This window comes from Ursus americanus, chromosome 5 (genome assembly GCF_024610735.1).
Source record: "Ursus americanus isolate L20-20 chromosome 5, mUrsAme1.1.p, whole genome shotgun sequence".
Taxonomy (NCBI): Eukaryota; Metazoa; Chordata; class Mammalia; order Carnivora; family Ursidae; genus Ursus; species Ursus americanus.
The window spans coordinates 57,913,610-57,937,330 of record NC_142131.1 but is presented as its reverse complement, the minus strand read 5'-3'; the positions used below and the strand labels follow the sequence as shown (position 1 = coordinate 57,937,330).

Genomic DNA, 23,721 nt, shown 5'->3' with positions numbered 1-23,721 from the left:
TGCTGCTCTGAGCATGTCTATGAATGTCCATAGAAGCAGCGTGAGTATTGATTTTGGGGTTACAAGTAAATTTTAGTGAGTAGAGGCGCCTGGGTGGCTCACTTGGTTAGGTGTCTGCCTTCAGCTCAGGTCATGATCCCAGGGTGATGGGATATCCTGCACTGGGCTTCCTGCTCAGAGGGGAGGCTGCTTCTCCCTCACCCACTCCCCCTGCTTGTGTTCTCTCTTTCTCTCTCTGTCAAATAAATAAATAAATTCTAGTAAGTATGCAAATTGGCAAATATAGAATCCACAAATAGTGAGGATTCACTATATCTCTTTAAAGGGCAGTAGTTGAGGAGAGCCCCCTTCTGTCTTGGTTGTTTTAAATCTCACAACATACCAGCCAAGTTATTCATTCATTCCCTAACCTGTTCACACAGATACTTACTTTGCATGAAATAAAATCGCTGAACAGGTGATTCTGAGAATGGGCCAATTGTGAATTCACTGATAAGGTCCAGCCTCTCAGTTTTATACATAAGCTGATAGATGGAGTGTCCCTTGCTGGGTGTCACATAGTGGGGGTTAAAAAAAAGACAGTAACAAGTAAAGTATTTTCAAGAAAGTGGAGAAATTGGAACTCTTATACACTGCTAGTTGGAATGGAAAGTTTTACAGCCACTATGGAAAACAGTCTGCCACTTGCTCCAAAAGTTAAACATAGAGTTACCATATGACCCAGCAATTCTATTCAATATGTATATACTCAGGAAAAGTAAGAAAATATGCACATGGATGTTCATAAAATATGGCCAACAAGTGGAAACAACCCTAATGCCCATTATTTGATGAATGGATAAACAAAAAGTGTATCCATACAATGAAATATTATTTGTCAACAAAAAAGAATAAAGTACTGATAGGTACTGCAACATGAGTGAATCTTGAAAACACTGTGATGAGTGTCAGAAGCCAGTCACAAAGTACCTCATTCCATGACTCTACTTTTATTTTAAGATGTTATCTATTTATTTTAGAGAGTAAGTGTTTGTGTGCACACATGAGGTGTGGGGGATGGGTGTGGGAGGAGGGGCCGAGGGAGAAAGAATCCCAAGCAGACGCCCCACTGAGTGCAGAGTGTGATATGGGGCTTGATCTCATGACCCCAAGGTATGACCCTGGGACCATATTCTGAGCTAAAATGAAGATTCGTTTAGGCGTTGGACTGTTGGTTTCGTCTCGGATCACGCTGGGCATGGAGTCTGCTTGGGATTCTCTGACTCCTCCTCTCCCTCTGCCCCTCACCACTCACCCCTATCATGTGTGCTCTCTCTCTAAAATAAATAAATATTTTTAAAAATACGTTATGTCCAGGATAGGGAAATCCAGAGACAGACTGGTGGCTGCCTAGTGCTTTGGGAGTTGGCAGGGACATGAAGAATGACTGTTAATTCACGTGGGGTTTCTTTTTGGGATAATGAGAAGGATCTGGAATTAGTGGTGATGGCTGTGCAATTCTATGAATATATTTTAAAAAATTACTGAATTGTTATCTTCTACAAGGGTGAATTCTATGATATGTGAATTATATCTCAACAAAACTTTTTTTTTTTTTTTTAAGATTTTATTTATTTATTTGACAGAGATAGAGACAGCCAGCGAGAGAGGGAACACAAGCAGGGGGAGTGGGAGAGGAAGAAGCAGGCTCCTAGCAGAGGAGCCTGATGTGGGGCTCTGTCCCAGGACCCTGGGATCACGCCCTGAGCCGAAGGCAGATGCTTAATGACTGTGCCACCCAGGCGCCCCTATAATGAGCCTTTAAAAAAAAACCCAAAAAACAGTACCATAATGTAGAAAGTAAGACTTCTTGTAGTCCTTCACTACCACCCACAGTTTGCTTCCTTTTAAAGGAAGATAATTTAATTCCTAAGGAAGAATAAATTTGAATCCTGAGGAGCTCATCTGAAGTGGTCAGTTAGCAATACCTTCTGATTTACTTGATTTTGTAGTTCCATAAATATAGGCTCTAGTGGGGACCTTCTTTATGCGACAGTATGTGCTTTTTGAATGACAGAGCTGTTGTTGGGCTATATTACTTCTTCGTAAAGACATAGGATTCTTATGTGTCATCTTAGTTAACTTTTTTTTTAATGCCAAGCTAACTGGTTTTGAGGGCTAATAAGCAAGAATGTAAAGTAGGATTCTAAACTGTTGTCTTTAACTTAAGAAGCAGAGCACTTGTGCAGACCTGTACTGAGTGCTTACAGATCAATATTTTCTAGTTAGGAGGCTATTTACGTTTTACATAGTAACAGATAAGTGGCAATAAATACCTAAATCTATGCTCCGTTGGTGGCTTTTTGAACATAGGTAGATAGTGCTATGTCTAATAGAGGAGGTCGCTTTTCTTTAAATTATGGGGGTTGTTGATTTTTATTTTTTTAAAGATTTTATTTATTTGTGAGAGAGAGAAAGAACACACACAGGGGAAGCGGCAGACAGAGGGAGAAGCAGACTTCCTGCTGAGCAGGGAGCCCGATGCAGGACTCAATCCCAGGACCCTGGGATCCTGACCTGAGCCGAAGGCAGACGCTTAACCAACTGAGCCACCCAGGCGCCCCTGGGGGTGGTTACTTACATCAGTGTTAAGTGTTTGGAGCATCTTTAACAATTAAATTCTTTTTAAAAGAAATATTTATTTCTTTTTTCAGATGTTTTTATACCTATGCCAGAGAACTTATTAGTAAATTTAAATGAAAGTAAAGAGGTAAGTTACATTTTCTTACCTGACACATTTTTTTGAAATATTGAAGGAATGTATTTTCAAAATGAACTTTAAGTTTTGTTTCTTTATGAGGCATTTCTAAGATGTGTAACATTTTATATTTGCTGTTAGTTAAAATTCATCAGATGAATAGATCTTGAGTTTACCCTTGAACCGATGGCTTTTAAGTCTAATGTAGCAAGATACTTCTAATAGGGTAGAAGATAAGCCTGTTTTGTAAAGGAAAACCTGTAGGAAACCTGCCTTGCCACCATTTGGGATATTGGGAGGGTTGCTCAGATAAGCTTCTGGTCACTACATAGAAGCACTTTAGCTAGGCTGCTTTCAGTGCCCTTTGCTTTTCTGATTCACAGAGTGTCATTGGGGTCAGTTCAGAAGAAACTTATTACCTGCCTGGAAATTGCCATGACATAATACAGTGAGAGGTGAACAGAATGTGTCTGAAGGGGGGATGTTGTCTACCCTGTACATGCATATATGCCGTAGGGGTAACATTTTAACTAGCAAGTCTATGGTCTCAGCTGTTGGCAACAGTGACTTCACCATAGTGTGAAGTACTTTTTTACCCTTTAACTCTCTTTATTTGTACAACCTAACCTGAATAGGTAGTTGTTTTCCATTTTGTTTTTCTTTTGTAGTGGTCTTACTAGTTGGCAAATTTACTGGCTATCTTAGACTTTTCAATAGGGAAGAGTTAAATCACTTTGGAACTGAAGAGAATAAAGTGTGTAGAGGTGATTGAGAAGGCCATGTTTGATGGCATTCAAAGAAATGAGATTTAAACTGATGGTTCTTTTGGATACATTTTGGACTTATAGTCTTGCTGGACTACTGCATGTGTAAGAACTGTAAGGCCCCAATTTTGATTTGTCTTGCTTGCCAATTTATAATGTTGACTTAAAATGGCTTTCTTGTCATTTGACCAACTTCATTGTTTACTGTACTGTCTGTAGATTCTCTGACCATCATCATGATTCAGTGTCTTGTCTACTGTATTAGTTACTGACTTTTTGTGGAAGAAGTTTGTAATTGTTAACATCTTTGAGTTTTCTTGCTTTATTTTACAAGCTTGTTCAAGATTTACTGAAGACTTTACCACAAATGTTCACCAAGACCCTGGAAACCCAGAGTGCCTTGGGTCCTGCACTTCAGGCTGCCTTTAAGCTGATGTCTCCAACTGGTGGTCGAATGTCCGTCTTTCAAACACAACTTCCTACTCTTGGAGTGGGAGCCCTGAGACCACGAGAGGAGCCCAACCATAGGTCATCTGCTAAGGTTAGAAAGTCATCAAATGTATATTACCATTTATGCTGGTGCTCTGCTCTGTTCCTTTGACCACAAAGCCTATTTTTCATTTATTTTTCAGTTGTGGAGAGGAGGGAGTATAAGGAAATAGACAAAGCCTTTGATGAGAAAGTCTGGCAGTCTAAAGAATATGCCTGTTAGGAACATAGTAGAATGTTGATGACCACTAAAAAGTAGTCTGCCATCTTGACTGCTGTGGATTGCTTTTGAGCAATTAGTTTATATAAACCTAGTTTGAGACACTATTTTTCAAAAGATGATGAGTGTTGCTGTATACTGTAATGATGGTGTTAGTCCTGGGGTCAGTCTGCCTAAATTCTGCTTTTTGTTTTATTTTATTATTTTTATTATTATTATTTCTTTAAAGATTTTATCTATCTGTCAGAGAGAGCACAAGCAGGGGGAGCAGCAGGCAGAGGGAGAAACAGGCTCTCTGCTGAGCAGGGAGCCCACTGTGGGGCTTGATCCCGGGACGTTGGGATCATGACCTGAGCCAAAGGCAGATACTTAACCAACTGAGCCACCCAGGTGTGCTTTATAGATGTACAAGCTTAAAGAGTTAATTTCTTTGCCCTCTGTTTCCTTATGTTTATTTATAATGTGAAAATAATGATAGTACCTGCTTCTTAGAATAGTTCAAAGGACTATATAGATATTACACATGAATTGTTCAGAATGGTTTCCAGCAATCTAAGCATTTAATAGATTATTGAAATTAGCATAATAGATGTATTTCTTTTTAAGCAGTACATGTTTTTTTATTGAGAAAACGAAGAACCAAAAAGAAAGGATTTTTAGAATGCCCAAGGATAATTAATTATTAACATCTTGGTATATACAGATAGGTTTTTAAATTTTATGATAATTTAATAATTAAAATTTTTTTCTTTATGTAATTTATTATTAATAGGAAATTCACTTGACACCATCCACTGACTTTTATAAGAAATTAGCCTTGGATTGTTCTGGTCAGCAGGTAGCTGTGGACTTATTCCTTCTCAGTGGACAGTATTCTGACTTGGCTTCTCTGGGTGAGTTCTTCCTCATGATTATTTTTCTCAAGTGAATGTGAAAATGGAATTTATATGATGATATTCTAAATAGAGGACAAAGTGAAGGAATTTTTATTCCTTTGGCAGAGTTAATCAGTCTATTATAAACCTTTTGGTCTTCTCTAAGCATTTATAGATTTCTAAACATTTACAATAGAGACATTTTTATAGTACTATTTAAAGAGATGAAATACTCTTTTTTGATAATATTTGGGAGGCTAAGGCAAGATTGATTCAAACACCAGTAGTTTTTTTCAGCACTAATTGTTAATTGCAGAATTTTTAAAAAGTGTGTGTTTTCTTCCAGGTTGTATTTCTCGATATTCAGCAGGTAGTGTCTATTACTATCCTTCTTACCACCATCAGCAGAACCCAGTACAAGTACAGAAATTACAGAAGGAACTACAGAGATACCTCACTCGAAAGATTGGCTTTGAGGCAGTCATGAGGATTCGGTGCACGAAAGGTGGGGGGCACTTTTTTTTTTTTCACATTTACATAGATGCGTTGCTTTTGATATAAGTAAATATACATTTTCAGTTTGTCTTATTTCATAAGGTTTGCTCTTCTAAGATATTTTACTTACACTGATGGAATATGAAATTAAGAATAGAGAAGAGAGGTACCTGGCTGGCTCAGTCGCTGGAGCTTGCAACTCTTGATCTCAGGGTTGTGAGTTCAAGCCCCACGTTGGGTGTGGAGCCTACTTAAAAAAAAAAAGAAGAAGAATAGAGAAGAAACATTATAAAAGAAAATAGGGACTATTTTGAATTACTGAGAGCCACTGAATTGTAGGCTGTGTGTGCGATGTATGTATGCATGTATCTTATGTTAGTCACCATACAATACATCATTAGTTTTTGATGTAGTGTTCCATGATTCATTGTTTGCATATAACACCCAGTGCTCCATGCAATACGTGCCCTCCTTGATACCCATCACCGGGCTAGACCACCCCCCCCCACCCACCTCCCCTGTAAAACCCTCAGTTTGTGTGTGTGATTTTTATGGTATGTGAATTGGATCTCTCATTTTAAAAAAATCGTATCTCCCTCCACCCCTACATCCAAATAAGCATGGATTTTTATTCCATTTATTGACAGTAGTAGTGAAAGGTCTTTTTTTTTTTTAAGTTATTTTTTATTGTGGTAAAATATACTTAATATCAGATTTACCACTTTAACCATTTTTAAGTATACAGTCGAATGGCATTAAGTATACTCTCATTGTTGTGCAGCCATCCCCACCATTCATCTCTAGAAGTCGTAGGTCTTAATTTGCGTTCTTCTCAGTCTTAGTCTATCTTGCTTCCAACACCTTGCCTCGGTGTTGCTTTGAAAGTAGTGTGACAGTTTTAGAATACTTTCGTCCAATTTGTTTTTCAGGATAAATGCCTGTAGCTGCTAAATGATACTATTTTCCTAGGCAAGTGGGAAATAATTCTTGATATTTTATTCCTTCACATTATCAACCTGGTTCTAATCTTATATTTAGATGTTAAAATAATGTTGTTCTGGGACGCCTGTGTGGCTCAGTTGGTTAAACGTTTGCCTGCTTCTCCCTCTGCCTGCTGCTCCACCTGTTTGTGCTCTCTCTCTCTCTGACAAATAAATAAATAAAATCTTTAAAAATAAAATATAGTAAAATAAAATAATGTTCTTTTAGAGGTGTGAAGCAATCATTTTTCTGAAGTGGAAAGAGTATATGAAATAGCCAAAAAAAAGATATCAAAAGATAAGGATCCACAGACCTGTCCACTAAAGAGATGTTGAGATCTATCGGTCAAACCATGTGCCAAATGAAGTTCTCTATTATCTGTCACTGTAATAAAAAGAAAAAAAGGATTGAGTAAAACAGCGGACAATAAAGCCTTTGTAATATCTTACGTAAGGTATCAAACACTCCTATAAGGTTGCCACATCTCCAAACAGTGTCACTCGTAACCAATTAGTTACCACAGTAGTCTTCTGTTTCTATTTCTTTTTGTGCTTTGATTGGCTGGCTATAGATTGGAGGGTCCTACTACCCCCTCTTTGGGTTCAATTAATTTGACAGAGCAGCTTACAGAACTCAGAGAAACATTTTACTTTCTAGATCACTGGTTTATCATAAAAGTATATAACTCAGGAAAAGTCAGATGAAAGAGATGTATAAGGCAAGGTATAGAGAAAGGGAAAGGGCATGGAGCTTCTGCATTTTTCATGTTCTCTCTGAGTGCTCCGCTCTCCCCACATCTCCATGTGTTCACCAATCTGGAAGCTTTCCAAAGGACCCCATCCTACTGGGTTTTTATGAAGGCTTCTTTACATAGTCATGGTTGCTTAAATTATTGGCCATTGATGACTGACTCAACCTCTAGTTCCTCTCCCCTCTCCGAAGGATGTTGGTGGGGGACAGGTTGGACTGTAATTTCTAACCTTTTTTTTTTTTTTTTTAAAGATTTTATTTTATTTATTTATTTGACAGAGAGACAGCCAGCGAGAGAGGGAACACAAGCAGGGGGAGTGGGAGAGGAAGAAGCAGGCTCCCAGCAGAGGAGCCTGATATGGGGCTCGATCCCAGAACTCTGGGATCACGCCCTGAGCCGAAGGCAGACACTTAACAACTGAGCCACCCAGGCGCCCCTGTAATTTCTAACCTTCTAATTACATGGTTGGGACCTCTGGTAACCAGCTCCCATCCTTTGGTTACATAGGTGCTTACCAAAGTCACTCCATCAGCATAGCAGAAGACAGCTTTGTGAATTTCATCACTTAAATAATCCTAAGAGTTTAGGGGTTCTGTGCTGTAAATGAGTGAAGATCAAGTACATATTTCTTATTATGAATCACAATTTCACATATAAGCTTTTTTTTAAATTAGGCTGCACTCCCAGCATGGAGTGGGCTTGAACTCAGACCTCTCAGATCAAGACCTGAGCTGAGATTAAGAGTCAGGTTAACCGACTGAGCCACCCAGGTTCCCCTCACATCTAAACTTTTTTTTTTTTTTTTTAGGTTTTATTTATTTATTTGGGAGAGAGCAAGAGCGAGAGAGAGAGAGCACACACAGAGAGGGAGAAGCAGACTTCTCACTGAACAGGGAGCCTGATGTTGGGTTTGATCCCAGGATCCTGAGATCATGACCTCATCCAAAGGCAGACCCTTAACCAACTGAGACATCCAGGCGCCCCACATCTAAACTTTTAAATTTACTCTCTGCCAGTCTGATAAATGACAAGGATAAAGTGTAAATATCTGTATATTGGTGTATATAAGTCATTTTGATAAAGTTTTCTCTTCTAGGTCTTTCCATTCATACTTTCCATGGGAACTTCTTTGTTCGGTCAACAGACTTACTGTCTTTGCCTAATGTAAACCCAGATGCTGGGTATGCAGTACAGATGTCTGTGGAAGAGAGTCTTACTGACACTCAGTTGGTTTCCTTTCAGTCTGCACTCTTGTATACATCCAGCAAAGGTGAGTTGGGTTTTTTTGTTTGTTTGTTTGTTTGTTTGTTTTTATTGTGGCAAAGACATATAACATGAGATCTACACTTTTAACAGATTTTTAAATTTACAATCCAGTATTGTTAACTATAAATACAGTGTGTTGCAGCAAAGGTAAGTTTTTTGATTTGGTCATGTATTCTTTGTCTTATAATGAATGCCCTCTGTTTTGAAGTTACTCATTTCCATTAAACCAGAAGAGTATTTCTCATTTTAAGAGCTTCGTTGCTATTCCTGATAAAGCCAGGATGTGTTGTATTTATTTTCCTTAGCCATTGTTTTTAACAGATATTTATTGAGAGTCTATTTAGTGTCAGGCTGACTGTTCAGAAAAATTTTGGTATTGTCAGATTACTTTTCTGAAAGATTTCACCAGTTCATGGTCCCATCAAGTGCCCTTTCCATTTCAGCCTCTGATATTTGTGTGTGTGTGTGTGTGTGCGCGCATGTGTGTGCGCGCACGCGCTCGCATCTCTGTCTGGATGTTTAGTTCTTGTTGCCAGTATGATAGACTAATCATTGTATCTGTTTTCTTTTAGCTCTCACTGTTCTTTTCTAGAATAGAAACTCTAAACAGTGTTACCCTTTTTTTGCAGATATTATTTTGTCTTTTTAAAAGTATTTAAAAGTAATTTGTATGAGCTCCTCATGTGTACACTTTCATCAGTCTTCATGTATCAGTACAGGTTGTAATATGAGTATCATCTCTAGTTTTTTTTACTTGTTCTTTTTCATTGGTGTTCGAAGTCTTGCTGGTTAGAAATTTTTAACAGTTTGACATAATATTTGATATTTGATGGTTATCAAAAAGTTTTTGTTTCTCAAACTGAGGACTTCAGAGGGGAGGGGGGTGGGGGAATGGGATAGACCGGTGATGGGTAGTAAGGAGGGCACGTATTGCATGGTGCACTGGGTGTTATACACAACTAATGAATCATCGAGCCTTACATCGGAAACCGGGGATGTACTGTATGGTGACTAACATAATATAATAAAAAATCATTAAAAAAAAAAATCATTAAAAAAAAAAAAGTTTTTGTTTCTGTATTGGTTTGTGTTATTGTGGGTAATTACTAAAGAGAAAATATTGTATTGATTTCTTTAAAAATTTTTTTTCTGTGATTAAAGAGAAAAGTATAAAATTGCTTTGTCCTTTAAATATCAAAACAGACTCTTAGAACACATGTGGAAGTAGTGTTGTCATAATTTATGTATATTAATTCAAAATTTGTATTAGTAAAAAAAAATTAAGTAACCAAAAGGTTCAGGAAAGAGATTTTTGAGCTAACATGTTACCATCATTTGATTATGATCCCTTTTCAGTAGTAACTTGAACAAAAAGAATTTTTAAAAAAATTTTATTTATTTGAGAGATGGAGAGGGAGCACAAGTAGTGGGGAGGGGCAGAGGGAGATGGAGAAGCAGACTCCCTGCTGAGCAGGAAGACTGAACTGGGACTTGATCACAGGACCCTGGCATCGTAACCCTGAGCCTCATGATCCCAGGGCAGATGCTTAACCAACTGAGCCACTCAGACGCCCCGAACAAGAAGAATTTTGTAGTCAGAAAATAAGAGGACACCTGGGTGGCTCAGTTGGTTGTGTCTGCCTTTGGCTTAGGTCACGATCCCAGGGTCCTGGGATTGAGTCCTGCATCGGGCTCCCTGCTTAGGGGGAATCTGCTTCTCCCTCTACCCTTCTCCCCTGCTCATGATCTCTCTTTCTCTCACTCTCTCTCTCAAATAAATACATAAAATCTTTAAAAAAAAATAAAATAAATAAGAAACTTTGGAGTTTTATTCATTTAAGCTTTGATACTATTTCTGCATGCTGAATAACCCTTTTTGATTCTAAATAGAAAAGAAGTGATTTTTTCCAAGGGACTTTAATATAAATTTTTTAATATGGTTGTGCCTTACTATCATTTATGTGTTTTTCCCCAAAGGTGAAAGAAGAATTCGTGTTCATACTTTGTGTTTGCCTGTAGTTTCAACTCTGAATGAAGTCTTTCTTGGAGCTGATGTTCAAGCAATATCAGGGTTATTGGCCAATATGGGTAAGAATTGTTATCAGCCGTTGTAAATATTTCATAAAAAATAACATTAGAAAAATCCACATAGTTTTATTTTCCTTTAAATAAGTAGGTTTAAAGGTTTCAATGTTTTAGATCTTCTATATGCCTCCTAAGTAACTACTTGAATGAAAGGATCTGTTGTAGGTAACCTTATTTAAAAAAAAAAATTTTAAGAATTTTATCGGCATAAAATTTATATACCACTTCACATAACCCATTTTAAGTATACGACCCTGCTGTTTGTAGTATATTTACAGAATTGTGTGGCCATCATCTCAATCTGATTTTAGATCATTTTCATCACCCCCAAAAAGAACCTCATGCCTGTCAGTAGTTACTGGCCTATTACTGTCTCCTTCCCTCACTGGCCTTACGCAGCTACTAAGCTGCTTTCTATCTCATAATCGGCCTACGATGGACTTAAATACTATATTTTACTTAATGTTCAATACTAGTGGTTAGTAGCTTTTTAATGAGTTCTGTAACTTGGATTACAAGAGACTTTGAACTGTAAAGATCTTTAGACTTGGAGTCTTGGAATTCAGGATTAGAAACCAGTTTACTCTCACAGGTAAGTTTGCAGCCTTGGCCAGATCACATGAGCTAGGAGAAAATTTAATGATACCTTCACCTCTTTACTTCCATGTCAGATATAGGTGCCTCTGTGAGGTTTTTTTGGTCCTTTGTCAAATATATAGAGCTTAACATCATTTTGGTTCTTGCTTTTTTTTCCTCCTTCAGGAAAGACGCCGTTGCGTCCGTTTGCTTCACACTCAGATCTGTCTATATTAGGAATAATTACTCATTATCTTGGATTTCCTATTGGGAAATTTATTCCTTTAATGAAGCCTGATAAAGAATCCAACCCCATTTTAGTCTCATACGCTGTTGAAAGTTAAAGATTGCAACCTAAGAATTTGAGGGTCACTACCTTTATATTTTGTTGAACTAATACTTTTTAGTACTCATGTGATCATTGTTATCTTTATCATCAACAAGAACTATATTTCAGGCAGTATTTGTAGATTTTAAAATTTTTTCGGGGCGCCTGGGTGGCGCAGTTGTTAAGCGTCTGCCTAATTTGGTTATAGCCATTAATAACATCACTTTATTGATTATATTTTTGAAACCACATGAATTGAGTTTAGTTCTAGTTTGAGAAGTCTTCAAAACAATAATAGTGCTTTTAGTATTTTAAAAATTTTTTTTGGAAAAATTTTTTTCAAGTGTGCAGAAATGTTTATAAATGGTGCTATGACAGGTGATAAGAATCATGTAAGTAGCTCTCTTAAGAGCTCTTTCAATAATTATAAAATTCTCTGTGAAGAAAGCATGTGTGTTTAGTTGCAGGGTTTTTTCTTTCTCTGTGGTATATAACATAAGATGGTGGGTTATAATTAACAACATCTTAGATCGAACAAGATACAGTTTTCCCATTTTACAGATAAGGAAACAGGCTCATGAAGGTTAGATTCCTTGCCACATTGTCATACAGCTATGAAATCGAGACCCATTTCAGGAGAGTTTGGTTTGATTCTTCAAACCATGTGCTTTTAAGTGCTTTACGTGGCTCCTTATATATGTAATAAATTGGAGAGAATTTGTATAATAAAAAAAAATTACATCTCTTCTATCCTTAACAGTGGGGTAGCTAAACTTCTCTTTTCTCTTGTTTGTCCCTACCTCCATCTCTTTTAGCTGTTGACAGGTCTGTGACTGCCAGTCTGAGTGACGCTCGGGATGCCCTGGTGAATGCTGTCATAGACTCTCTTTCAGCTTATCGTTCTTCAGTCCTGAGTAACCAGCAGCCTGGACTCATGGTTCCTTTCTCTTTGCGGCTTTTTCCACTCTTTGTGTTGGCTCTCCTTAAACAGGTAAGAGAATCAAAACCAAGAACTAAAACAGTAAAAATGTCGATAGCCCAGATTTTTATCCTGTGAACCACTAACACTGTATGTATTACTTTAAGCCATTTAAGTTTTCTGAGGACAGTGACTTTGACTCTTAACTTGCACCTTGAAGGAATTTGTAACCCGATGAAGTTACAAGATAGTGATTTAAAGCATATGCCTTATTTGTAAGAGCTGTTCACCAAGTACTCACTGACATTATCAGAGATGTCGATGATAAGTTTACCAGAACAAGAGCTGTATATTTTATTGCTCATGCAAGAAGTCACACATAAAACTCTTTTGACTTTTTCCTGCTGTCTCTAGTATTTCAGGCACATACTACTACTTAATCTTAGATATGCCCTCTCATACTTGTGTACCTGTTTCCATGACCTGCATTGTACTTTCCTATTCCTGTGTTTGAGCTCAAATGTTATCTGGCAGTTGCCTTTCCTTCTATGGTCTTGTAGAGTTTTTTATTTGATATTTATTACTTATTTGTCTCCCTTGCCTGCCCTTTGCCCCTACAGCTGGCAGGTAGAGAAGGCTTTATGCTAGTGTCCAAAATAAAATGTCCAAGCTTGTATACTTAGGGTACCTTTCCTTATACATTTTATTAAAAAGCTCATGTTAATAAATCACCTGGGAGAGCATCCCAGATTCCAAAATTGATGAAAACTACTCTGATCTTGTCAATTTGTGTCTTTTTCTGAACTCCAGGATTGACTTGTCTGGTGTATGTTGTCTCTTCTAGGGGAGAAGGGCAACCACTCATCATAATAGGATGGCTTTATGTATTTCCACTTCTGAATATAATGTAAATGCACAGAAATTAAATAAATACTTAAATTTTAACATTTAAAAATCTGAGCTTTTCCCTCTTTAGGTCTTTCCTTAAATGCTGTCCTTTTACTGAGGCCTGCCTTTCCTCATCTCCCCATTTAGTGTGCAACGTTCTCTAGCCACCCTAACCTACATTCTTTACTTCTCTTCCCTCCCTTATTTTTCTCCATAGTATTTAACACTGACATATCAGTATTTTGCTAATTTATTATTTACTTTTCCCTTACTAGGATTTTTTGTCCATGAGGGCAAGGATTTTTATCTTTTTTGAAAAGTTACCGCTTTGTCCCATCACCTAGAACAATTCTTAGTACATAATATCCTCTCAGTAAATAGTTATTGAATGAATAAATAAACTTTCCTTCTTCCATTTCTCATAATATTCTTTCTTCTTTCTTAGTGACTATTAATGTACTAATTTAAAAGATCTTGACTCTTGATCTCAAGGTCATGGGTTTGAGCCCCATGTTGAGCACAGAGCTTACTTAAAAAGAAATCTTAAGAGCCTTGGGGCCTCGGCCTGGCTCCTTCAATAGAGGCTGAGACTCTTGATCTCCGGGTTATGAGTTCAAGCCCTATGTTGGATGTAGAGATTATTTTTTTAAAAAATCTTTTAAGAGCCTTTTCCAGTCTTCTTTATGTATAGTTATTGCACTTGTTTTAAGGCATAATCTCATTGCTGCTAGTTCTCTGCCTGTTTCTGCTACTTTCCATCAGTAGGAATGGTTACAACCTTTTTTTTTTTTTAAGATTTTATTTTTTTAAGTAATCTCTACACCCAATGTGGGGCTAGAACTCAAAACCTCAAGATCAAGAGTTGCATGCCCTATACCGACTGAGCCAGCCAGGAGCCCCAGGAATGCTTAAAACCTCACCTTAAAACTTTTAATATTCTCCATGAAGCTAATATACCAGTTAAAACTAAGTACTTAAACACCAGTAAAACTTACTATGTACTACTTTTATTCTGCTAGGTAACTATCCTCATTTGTGTTGTTATTTTTTCTGGTTGATTTTTAGGCTTTATTGTGTTGTTTAATTTCCTAACCGTGGGAGAAACAAGGATGGTTAACCACCATTAGTCATCACCTAGCATTTATGAAACACAGATCTTTAGTCCTTCATGTGTGTTTTCATTTTATCATCTGCAGTATAACTTTATCCTTCTCATGGTATTATTTAGATTTTTATATCACTATCCCTCTGTGGTACATAGAATGTTTAGATCTATTTCACTGATTAGGAAACACCAAGAGAGACCTAATGACTTTGCTATGGTCAGGTAATTAATTTCTTTCAGGTGGCAGTATAGCCATAATTTAATACATGTGTGACTTCTTAAAAGATACTTAAAAGAATTAATTAAAAGAACAATTAACAATAAATTTGCCGATTCTGTCTGAAGATATTCTTTTAACATCTGATATTTGCAAAGCTTTGTTTATATGTTATTAAATACCCCCCTTTTTTATGGGGGTGGTCTTTTGTTACAGAAATCATTTCAGACTGGGACAAATGCACGTCTAGATGAACGCATTTTTGCCATGTGTCAAGTGAAAAATCAGCCCTTGGTTTATCTTATGCTCACAACTCATCCCAGTTTGTATAGAGTTGACAATCTCTCAGATGAGGTAAGATTTATTACCTTTTTAGTGGCTATTTCCTGGAGGTTTATAAACCTAATTATACTGAGTCCATTGTAGAAATGAGAAAAGTTTTGTTTTTTTAAAAAAAGATTTATTTATTCATTTTAGAGCACGCATTGGGAAGTATGGGGGATTGGGAGAGGGAGAGAGAGTCTCAAGCCGACTCCATGCTGAGCGCCAAGCCCATCTCAGGGCAGATCATGACCTTAGCCAAAACCAAGAGTTGGATACTAAACCGATTGCACCACCCAAGGGCCCCCAAAAAGTTTTGTTTTTTAAAGCTGTTCGTTTTAGGGGCGCCTGGGTGGCTCAGTCAGTTAAGCATCTGCTTTTAGCTCAGGTCATGATCCTGGAATCACAGGATCGAGCGCTGCGTTGGGGTCCCTGCTCAGCTGGAATCTGCTTCTGTCTCTCCTACCCCTCTCCTGCTCTCTCTCTCTCAAGTAAATAAATAAAATCTTAAAAAAAAAAAAAAAAAAGCTGTTAATTTTATTCCTTTGGTAGGTCTATATAAGGAAATTTTGGTTTGGGGAAGCTCTGAGAATAGTGCCTCTTTTACCAAATTATTATTTAAGATATAAAAGTAAGAAACTTTATTAAGTTTAAAACAAATCTCTAGAGCAGATCTAAGTAAATGAAGAGATGATCAAATTGACCTTTGGTTTATTTATTTAAACAAATTGATCTGAAGGGAGTGTCCTGAGAGTGATATTACATCTGAAAACCCTAGGTCAGTGTTTAGTGTAATAGTATTCTTGAATTAAAGAAAAAATATTTATTTATTTATTTATTTATTTATTTATTTATTTATTAATTAATTATTTTTTAATGTGGCCCAGGAGCTCTTCTGGGGCCTTTCTTTCTTTCTTTCTTTTTTCTTCTCTTTCTTTCTTTTTTTTTTTTTTTCCAATATTTTATTTATTTGAGAGGGAGATAGTGAGTGAGAGCATGAGCACGGGGTGGGTAGAGGGAGAAGTGGACTCCTCCCTCCCCCCCTGCTGAGCAGGAAGCGGGACATGGGGCTCAGTACCAGAACTCTGAGATCACGACCTGAGCCAAAGGCAGCTGCTTAACAACTAAGCCACCCACGCACCCCAAAGAAAAAATATTTAAGTTATAACATTATTTGCTCCTTTATTTCCTCATTCTTTTCATATGGGTCTTCTCTAGGAGACTAGAAAACACAGCCACTGATGCTAATCTTCTTTCCCACCAGAAGAAGACAAGATTCTTTTTTCCTTTCACATTAGAAAGCCTCTAGGGGAAATTTCTGAATGGCTATATTGAGTCAGTGCATGCTTTTTATGCTGCTCCCCACATGCCCTAAGGTGAGAGGTCTTAAGGTAATGTGATTAATACTCCCTCTTAAAGCTAAAGCCTCCTGTTAGAGGCATACCCCTTGGTAGATCAGTATTTTATTTACTTCCTCCTTTAGATAAGGTTTAATCAAGCACTTAAGTTTTTTTTTTTAAAGATTTTATTTATTTATTTGACAGAGATAGAGACCGCCAGAGAAAGAGGGAACACCAGCAGGGGGAGTGGGAGAGGAAGAAGCAGGCTCATAGCGGAGGAGCCTGATGTGGGGCTCGATCCCAGAACGCTGGGATCACGCCCTGAGCCGAAGGCAGCTGCTTAACCGCTGTGCCACCCAGGCGCCCCCAAGCACCTAAGTTTAAGTACTCAAAATTTTTTTGGTCAAAATTAATAGTTATGAATATTTAAAGGTGTATGTGTGTTTTCAGAGAACAATATTGTCCATTATAAATGAAAAGTTTCCATTTCTGGCTTTAATAAATTAATGTCAAACTGAATAGAACTATTAAAATCTCATGTGCATTAGGCTTTTATTCCTCCCTCACATGTGCACATAACCTAAGCCACACAATCAGCCATTATTATTAACTAAATTCCAGATTTCACTTGGTTCTCACTGAAGTCATTTATCTGTTCAGGATACATAGATGTTGGTTGCATTTATTGTATTTTTTAAGTAATAGTTAAGATCAGAAGTTAATTTGGCTTTATTGGGATTCACAGTGGGTTTGTTTAGATAAGCGATAAATATTTCTTCATCTTCTTTATATTTAAATATGAATAACTGTGATTTACCTAAGTAAGTTTCAAAGTCTCAGAGGTAACATTAAAAAAATATTTTTTTTTAACTGTGACTGCATATTGCGATGTCAACAAAAATTCTTGGAATGCAAAGATTTGGTCAGAGGCAAGGGAAAGCTTTAGGGTTGTAGAGTTTGCAAACCAGAAGTCTGCTCTGAAGGGGAAGGTTTTAGCTCAGGGTTGAATAGGCAAAAACTGCAAGTTCTGTGTCCTTCTTAGGGATTGGTCAGCCTGAGGTCCCAAACTGCAACTTTAAGGCGCAGAGTGACAAGCTGGATACAATTCAGTATTTCTCCTAGCGGCTTCAGGATGTGGTAGCAGCTTTAGAGCCTGATAAGATGTGTGGTGGGGGTCTGCAAATTTTGCTGAATTTTGTGTGGTTTGCCACTTCAGGCTGTGTTGTCTGGTTTTGTTCCCCGTGGGCATTTGGTCTGATAAAAAGTTTAGTTTTTTTCCCTTGACATGAGGGAACCCATCTTGTCAGCTGTTGCTGTCAAGTATTGGGGTATTTTGTTCTTAAGTTGTAGTGCAAAGCTGTAACTTTTGGGGGGCACCTGGGTGGCTCAGTCGGTTAAGCGCTTGATTCTTGATTTCGGCTCAGGTCATGATCTCACGGTCATGGGATGGAGCCCCACATCAGGCTCTACGCTCAGTGGGGAGTCTGCTTGAGATTCTCTCTCTCTTTCCCTCTGCCCCTCCTCTCTCTCTCTCTCTCTCAAATAAATAAAGTCTAAAAGCTTTAATTTTTTTGCTTAATTCCTCAGGGAGCGCTCAACATCAACGATCGCACCATACCTCAGCCTCCTATTCTTCAGCTTTCTGTGGAGAAGCTGAGCAGGGATGGAGCTTTCCTCATGGATGCAGGCTCTGTGAGTAGTCTAACTGATCTGGATCCTTACCTCTGTATACTACTATACCTTCATTCCCTTTAATATCTTTTTTCCTGTACAGATTAAATGCTGTTTAATCTATGTATTTTTGTATGAGACACCTTCTCCCTCCATAGCCTCTTTTCATGATAAGCATAAATGTCTCATCATGGTAAAAAGTAATTATTATTAGTTCAGTTGAAGACTATAATCTCATTAAACATACTCATCATTTTGATCTTTTAAAACATAGTGGTAAAAGTGAGTCAGCAGCTCACTGTTAAGCTTGTCTCAAAATGATTTTCTTCCTGTCCCTAGGTACTGATGCTTTGGGTTGGAAAAAATTGTGGACAAAATTTTCTCAGCCAAGTTCTAGGAGTTCAAAACTATGCATTAATTCCACAGATTATGGTAAGACTGTCTTATCATGAGTGTGATTGTGGTAGACTTATACCATTTCATTGGTCAATGGCAGGGTCGTTTTAACTCCTGCTCTGGAGTAAGAACTGGTCTAATTGCCACATAAGCAAATGACTTGTGATCAGTGTCAGTTGGATTAATATATTATTCTTGAAGAAAGACATAATGAACTCTGTCACCAGCTCTGTAACCATGAACAAGTCACTAACAGCCTCATTTGTAAATTAAGAATGTTCTTGCTTATGGAGGAGTAACTGAAAAGATCCACGAGAAGGAATTTGTTAAGCTCTATAGCGTTTGTTTGGATAATTTTCGTTTTTAAAGCCTGACTTTAACTTAACCTACTGGGTGGCTCAGTTGGTTAAGATCTCCAGGTGACTCATATACATGATAAAGGTTGAGAAGCACTGTAAATGATGCCTTAGATCTGTGATTCAAGTAAGTTGGATATTGCTGGTTTTTGTTTAACAGACAGACCTTCCAGAACTTGATACACCAGAATCTGCCAGAATAATAGCATTCATCTCTTGGCTTAGAGAGCAGAGACCATTTTTCCCCATACTTCATGTAATAAGGTAAGTTGAATTTTTCATTTGCTAATAGTGAAATAATTTGTTTAGCTTTACAAGGACCTATTTTGAGTCATATGTGACCTATTCCTTAAGCAAACCCTTCAGGAAAAAAAAAAAAAAGAATTTTCAAGAACTATTACTCAATTATGCTTTATATCCAGTTACTAGTAAAGAGTATGTTAAAAGTCTCATGACAAATCCACTCTATTTTACTATTACATTTTATCTAATATATATATATATATATATATATTTTGTCTTTTATTCCTCAGGGATGAGAGTCCAATGAAAGCAAACTTCCTTCAAAACATGGTAGAAGACAGAACAGAATCTGCATTATCATATTATGAATTCCTCTTGCATATACAACAACAAGTGAACAAATGAACAAATGAAGATATTTGACTTAAAGTCATGATAATGCAGAACACCTGAGAATGTGTAATACTTTCCTTTTCTATTAGGTTTGTGGACTAATGTGATGATTATATGTTCTCACTGTGATTTCAACAAACTATAGCAAATAAAGGACCACAGCAGAGAATCAAACATGCAACTCTGAAATACTGTATTTTTCAAATCAAAATATGTCTACATACATTTGATTGGATACTTTTTTTTCCTTGTTGCCAATAATGTTTGAGTTGTTATGGATTGAAATAGGATGAAACAATATTGCAGAGGCAAAGTAAATTTTGTAAAATAAAGACTTCTGTGTTTCAAATGTATATTTCTCATTTTTTCCTGAAATTTTGGCTGCTACATTTACAACCTCACAAGACTTAAGTGTTGCAGGGATGTTACAAATCCATTGATAATGATCTTTTTAAAATAAAAAATATTTCAGAAGTAAATAGTATGTAGTAAAGCTAGGAACCCATCCCCCACACCTGTTGGGTTTGTTTTTTTTTTTTTTAAGGAAGAAAAAGGATCATCATGTTAACTAAAACTAGAGTAAACTAACTCTAGTCTAGTTTGAGAAGAATATGAAATGATACAGTCAAGCTTTAAAATCTGTCAGTATTCTCTATACTTGAAGAACAAAGTCACTTTGATTTGAAGTGAAAACTAATTAAGTGGTTTTCTGATTTGACTGCAGAAGACTTGGTTGGATCCAGTATCATATTCTGCAGTGGAAAGAATCAGCTGTCTTCATAAGTACATTGGGACTGGCAATAATAGGGAGATGAGAAACTTTGGTTATCATGATCCTTGAAGTGGGCTTTGTTTGGTTCATTTCTGCTCTGTGATGTATAATAAAACTATTATATTGGTGAATTGATGAATTAAAGAAATTAAAGGTTTTAAAAATTCTGTCTCAAATGCATCAGTAACATTTTTCTAAGGAGTTTAATAATTGGAAGCCGCTCATAAGATATTTATTCTTGGATATTAAAACTTATTAAAGCATGAATGCTGCTGTTTGATTTGGTGGATATTAAGATTACACAAATACAATATATTGAAGTTATGGTAGAAACTTGATTTCTGAACATGCTCAAGAGACTGCTTTTTTGAGTGAGCCAGAGAAATACTATAGTCAAAACCATTGAGTGGATTTTGTTTACAAATAGGTAAATTATACATTTGTATATTTAAAGTGCTGTGATAGGATATCTTTAAAAGATTTTGGCCCATTTTTCACAGATTCACCTTGTCTTGTATGAACTTCTTAATGTAAAAGTTGTTCATGTGTAATACTTGATGAGAAAGTTTTTGTTTCTTTGTTTTAATGGGTTAGAAAAATGTGTTTACAACTCTTGGTCTCATATGATCACCAATGAAATAGTAACTTTCAGGTTTACATCAGTATGAGCTGACTAACTGAGTTGTTCGGGGATAGGGAAGAAGCAGGTCCCATTAGAGTATACACTACTGCTTGCCTGTTGGATCAGGCTCATTGTCGGGGTTTTATAGGAGTATCGTCTCCCTTATGCAGTGTTAAGGTTTCTCTTCAGTAGGCAAGTGGTACATCAAACTGGAAATTTTCTTGAAAGCTGCTTCATTTATTAGGAAGCAATTTTCAAGTTGTAGCAAATTAAAATAAATTTGTATTTTCCCCTCTTCTAAAGAAACAGAGTCATCCTTGTGCACTGATGTTTCTTAGAATAACTAAAATGCTCTTCTTAATGTGAATTGTAAATGTTGATGTTTGTAGGTCCTTTCTTAATAGTAGTGGAGAACCTTCCAGAGGGAAAAGTTTGTGTTTCTAGACAGTAATCTTCCTTGTGCCTCACTTCATCCCTAAGTGGGTATGACTCTTGTTATTGCCACATGCTGTTAGTATTTCACAAATTTACTTTTAAAATTTCACTTTAAAAATTATTTTAGATAGTGTGTAATGTGCAATCCAGAATAATTTTATAATAGGCAGGTTATAAAAGAACATAACTTTAGTTAAGTTTCATGATATTTGTTCTCTGAGTAATGAGGGAATGAATGAACCTTTTAGAGATACTGATGTTAAGCAATTATTTTTTGCAATACTGAATGTGTTTTTTAGTTGGTTTTTTTTTTTTTTTTTTTGCAGTAGGGCACTACCTGCTATCTCATCTTGTATTACTTTTTGATGTAAAGCAACTAATATTTACACTATGCCATATTTTTTTTATTGTAGTTGTAAATTATGAACGATCCTTGAATTTTCTACGGATCTACAACTACTAAAGTAACAGACAAGGGCAATCTTGGTATTTAAATCTGAGCATGGCAATTCTACCATAAAATACTCTATTTTTCTAATTTCTAGGATTTTTAAAATAACATTTCTGTACGTCTGACATTAATATTCACTCAAGCTGTGTACCATTTTAGTTTGCATATACTTCATTGTTTTAATTTAATGTGATGTATTGAGTCTAACAGACTGTTTTACAATAATTAGAACAAAAGATTTATTTCTTCTAATCAAAGATGCATAACAGCTATTATCTAGGGGACCATCAAATGTGATTTCAAGATTTTGTTAACTATTTCAAATATAATCCTTATATAGAAATTTTAATTTTGTAAAGTAGTGTATAATATTGTAACATTAAATTCTTGTTCTCAAATTCAAATATGTATTGATCTTCAATGTGCTGTGTTAAATCTTGTTTCTCTTAAACATTAGAGACAAGATTTGTCTTCCTTTTTACAATTTGTAATTTTCACTGTTTTATTCCTGTAAAAAAAACAAAGTCATTTGTAACCCATGCAAATAATCGTTTGAACTGTGCTAACTTATCAATTTGGCTATTCAATAAAGTTATTGAAAGAGCTTACATATAGTGACCTATTATTTAAAGGGGTATGGATAACCTGCCAGTCACTGAATTGTGCCGTGTTGTACACCCAAGCTAAGTCAATGGAAGGCTTTTGCTGAAAACGCTTTGAATCTAAGCTGGTGTCTGGGAGGTCATAAACCGAATTCTTGATGTTCACTCCTCAAGGATTGCTGGGTTTAAATTCTAAATTGAAAGCGGTGTTTGTTCATTTATTTGTTGTTTTTTTAAATTCTCGAAATGTTTGAGATAGTACTCCATTGTCTTCTGGACCCTTTGGTTATTGATAAGATGCCTACTGTCAACTTAATTAACTTTGAAGGTAATCTGTTAGCTTTCAAGATTTTTCTTTTATTAATATTTTGTAGTTTGGCTACTCTGAGTTTATGGTTTATCTTGCTTGTTTTTCAGAGCATATTTTAATCTGAAAATCTTCGTGTATCGAATTATGGAAAATTCTCAGCCATTTATTTTTTTAAGTGAGATATGATTGACATATAAAGCTATTTTCTTTTAAAAATTTGCTTCTGTGTCATTTTCTCTATTCTTTTTTACTTTCAGAATTCCTGTTAGATGAATCTTTTCACTAGTTCCTCTTGTGACTATGTCCAGGTTGGAGTTTTCACTTCATCTAATGAATTTTATATTTGCATAACTATTTTTCATTTCCAAGATTAATTTTTTAAAAATATCTGTGTGGTTTTGATTGATTTCTCCCTGGCTTTGTTCAATAATATATAAAGACTGTTCTATAAAATTGATTCTTTCTGGGGGCGCCTGGGTGGCTCTGTCGTTAAGCATCTGCCTTCGGCTCAGGTCATGATCCCAGGGTCGTGGGATTGAGCCCGGCATTGGGCTCCCTGCTCAGCGGGAGGCCTGCTTCTCCCTCTCCCACTCCCCCTGCTTGTATTCCCTCTCTTGCTGTGTCTTTCTCTGTCAAATAAAATCTTTAACAATTCTTTCTGGAGCAAATGGCAATTTTTTAAGTTTTTATTTTAATTCTATTTAGTTAACATACAGCATTATATTAATTTCAGGTGTACAATATGGTAATTCAAAACTTACATCACCTGGTGCTCATCACAAGCACACTTTTTTTAATAAAATACTTTATTATTTATTTATTTTAAGATTTTTATTTGACAGAGACAGCAAGAGAGGGAACACAAGCAAGGGAGTGTGAGAGGGAGAAGCAGGCTTCCTGCTGAGCAGGGAGCCCAATGCCGGGCTCGATCCCACAACCCTGGGATCATGACCTGAGTCGAAGGCAGACGCTTAATGGCTGAGCCACCCAGGCGCCCCGTTTTTTTTAAATCTCTACTCCCCAACGTGGGGCTTGATCTCATGACCATGAAATCAAGAGTCCTATGGTCTTCCAGCTGACCCAGCCACGCACCCCTCAACAACTGCACTCTTT

General features: G+C 36.6%; 1 protein-coding gene across 1 annotated transcript in view; it reads left to right on the top strand.

Moving 5' to 3' along the window:
• The window catches only part of SEC24A (SEC24 homolog A, COPII component), a 60,868-nt gene extending 38,562 nt beyond the window's left edge, over positions 1 to 22,306 (top strand). The window contains exons 12-23 of the mRNA XM_045794667.2: positions 2,694 to 2,749; positions 3,836 to 4,042; positions 4,983 to 5,103; positions 5,432 to 5,590; positions 8,409 to 8,582; positions 10,556 to 10,666; positions 12,383 to 12,558; positions 14,913 to 15,050; positions 17,945 to 18,049; positions 18,368 to 18,460; positions 18,941 to 19,044; positions 19,314 to 22,306. Of these exons, the coding sequence (XP_045650623.1) occupies positions 2,694 to 2,749; positions 3,836 to 4,042; positions 4,983 to 5,103; positions 5,432 to 5,590; positions 8,409 to 8,582; positions 10,556 to 10,666; positions 12,383 to 12,558; positions 14,913 to 15,050; positions 17,945 to 18,049; positions 18,368 to 18,460; positions 18,941 to 19,044; positions 19,314 to 19,428 (1,559 nt within the window). The 3' untranslated portion in view covers positions 19,429 to 22,306. The remainder of the gene's footprint in view (positions 1 to 2,693; positions 2,750 to 3,835; positions 4,043 to 4,982; positions 5,104 to 5,431; positions 5,591 to 8,408; positions 8,583 to 10,555; positions 10,667 to 12,382; positions 12,559 to 14,912; positions 15,051 to 17,944; positions 18,050 to 18,367; positions 18,461 to 18,940; positions 19,045 to 19,313) is intronic.
• The last annotated feature ends 1,415 nt before the right edge of the window (positions 22,307 to 23,721 follow it).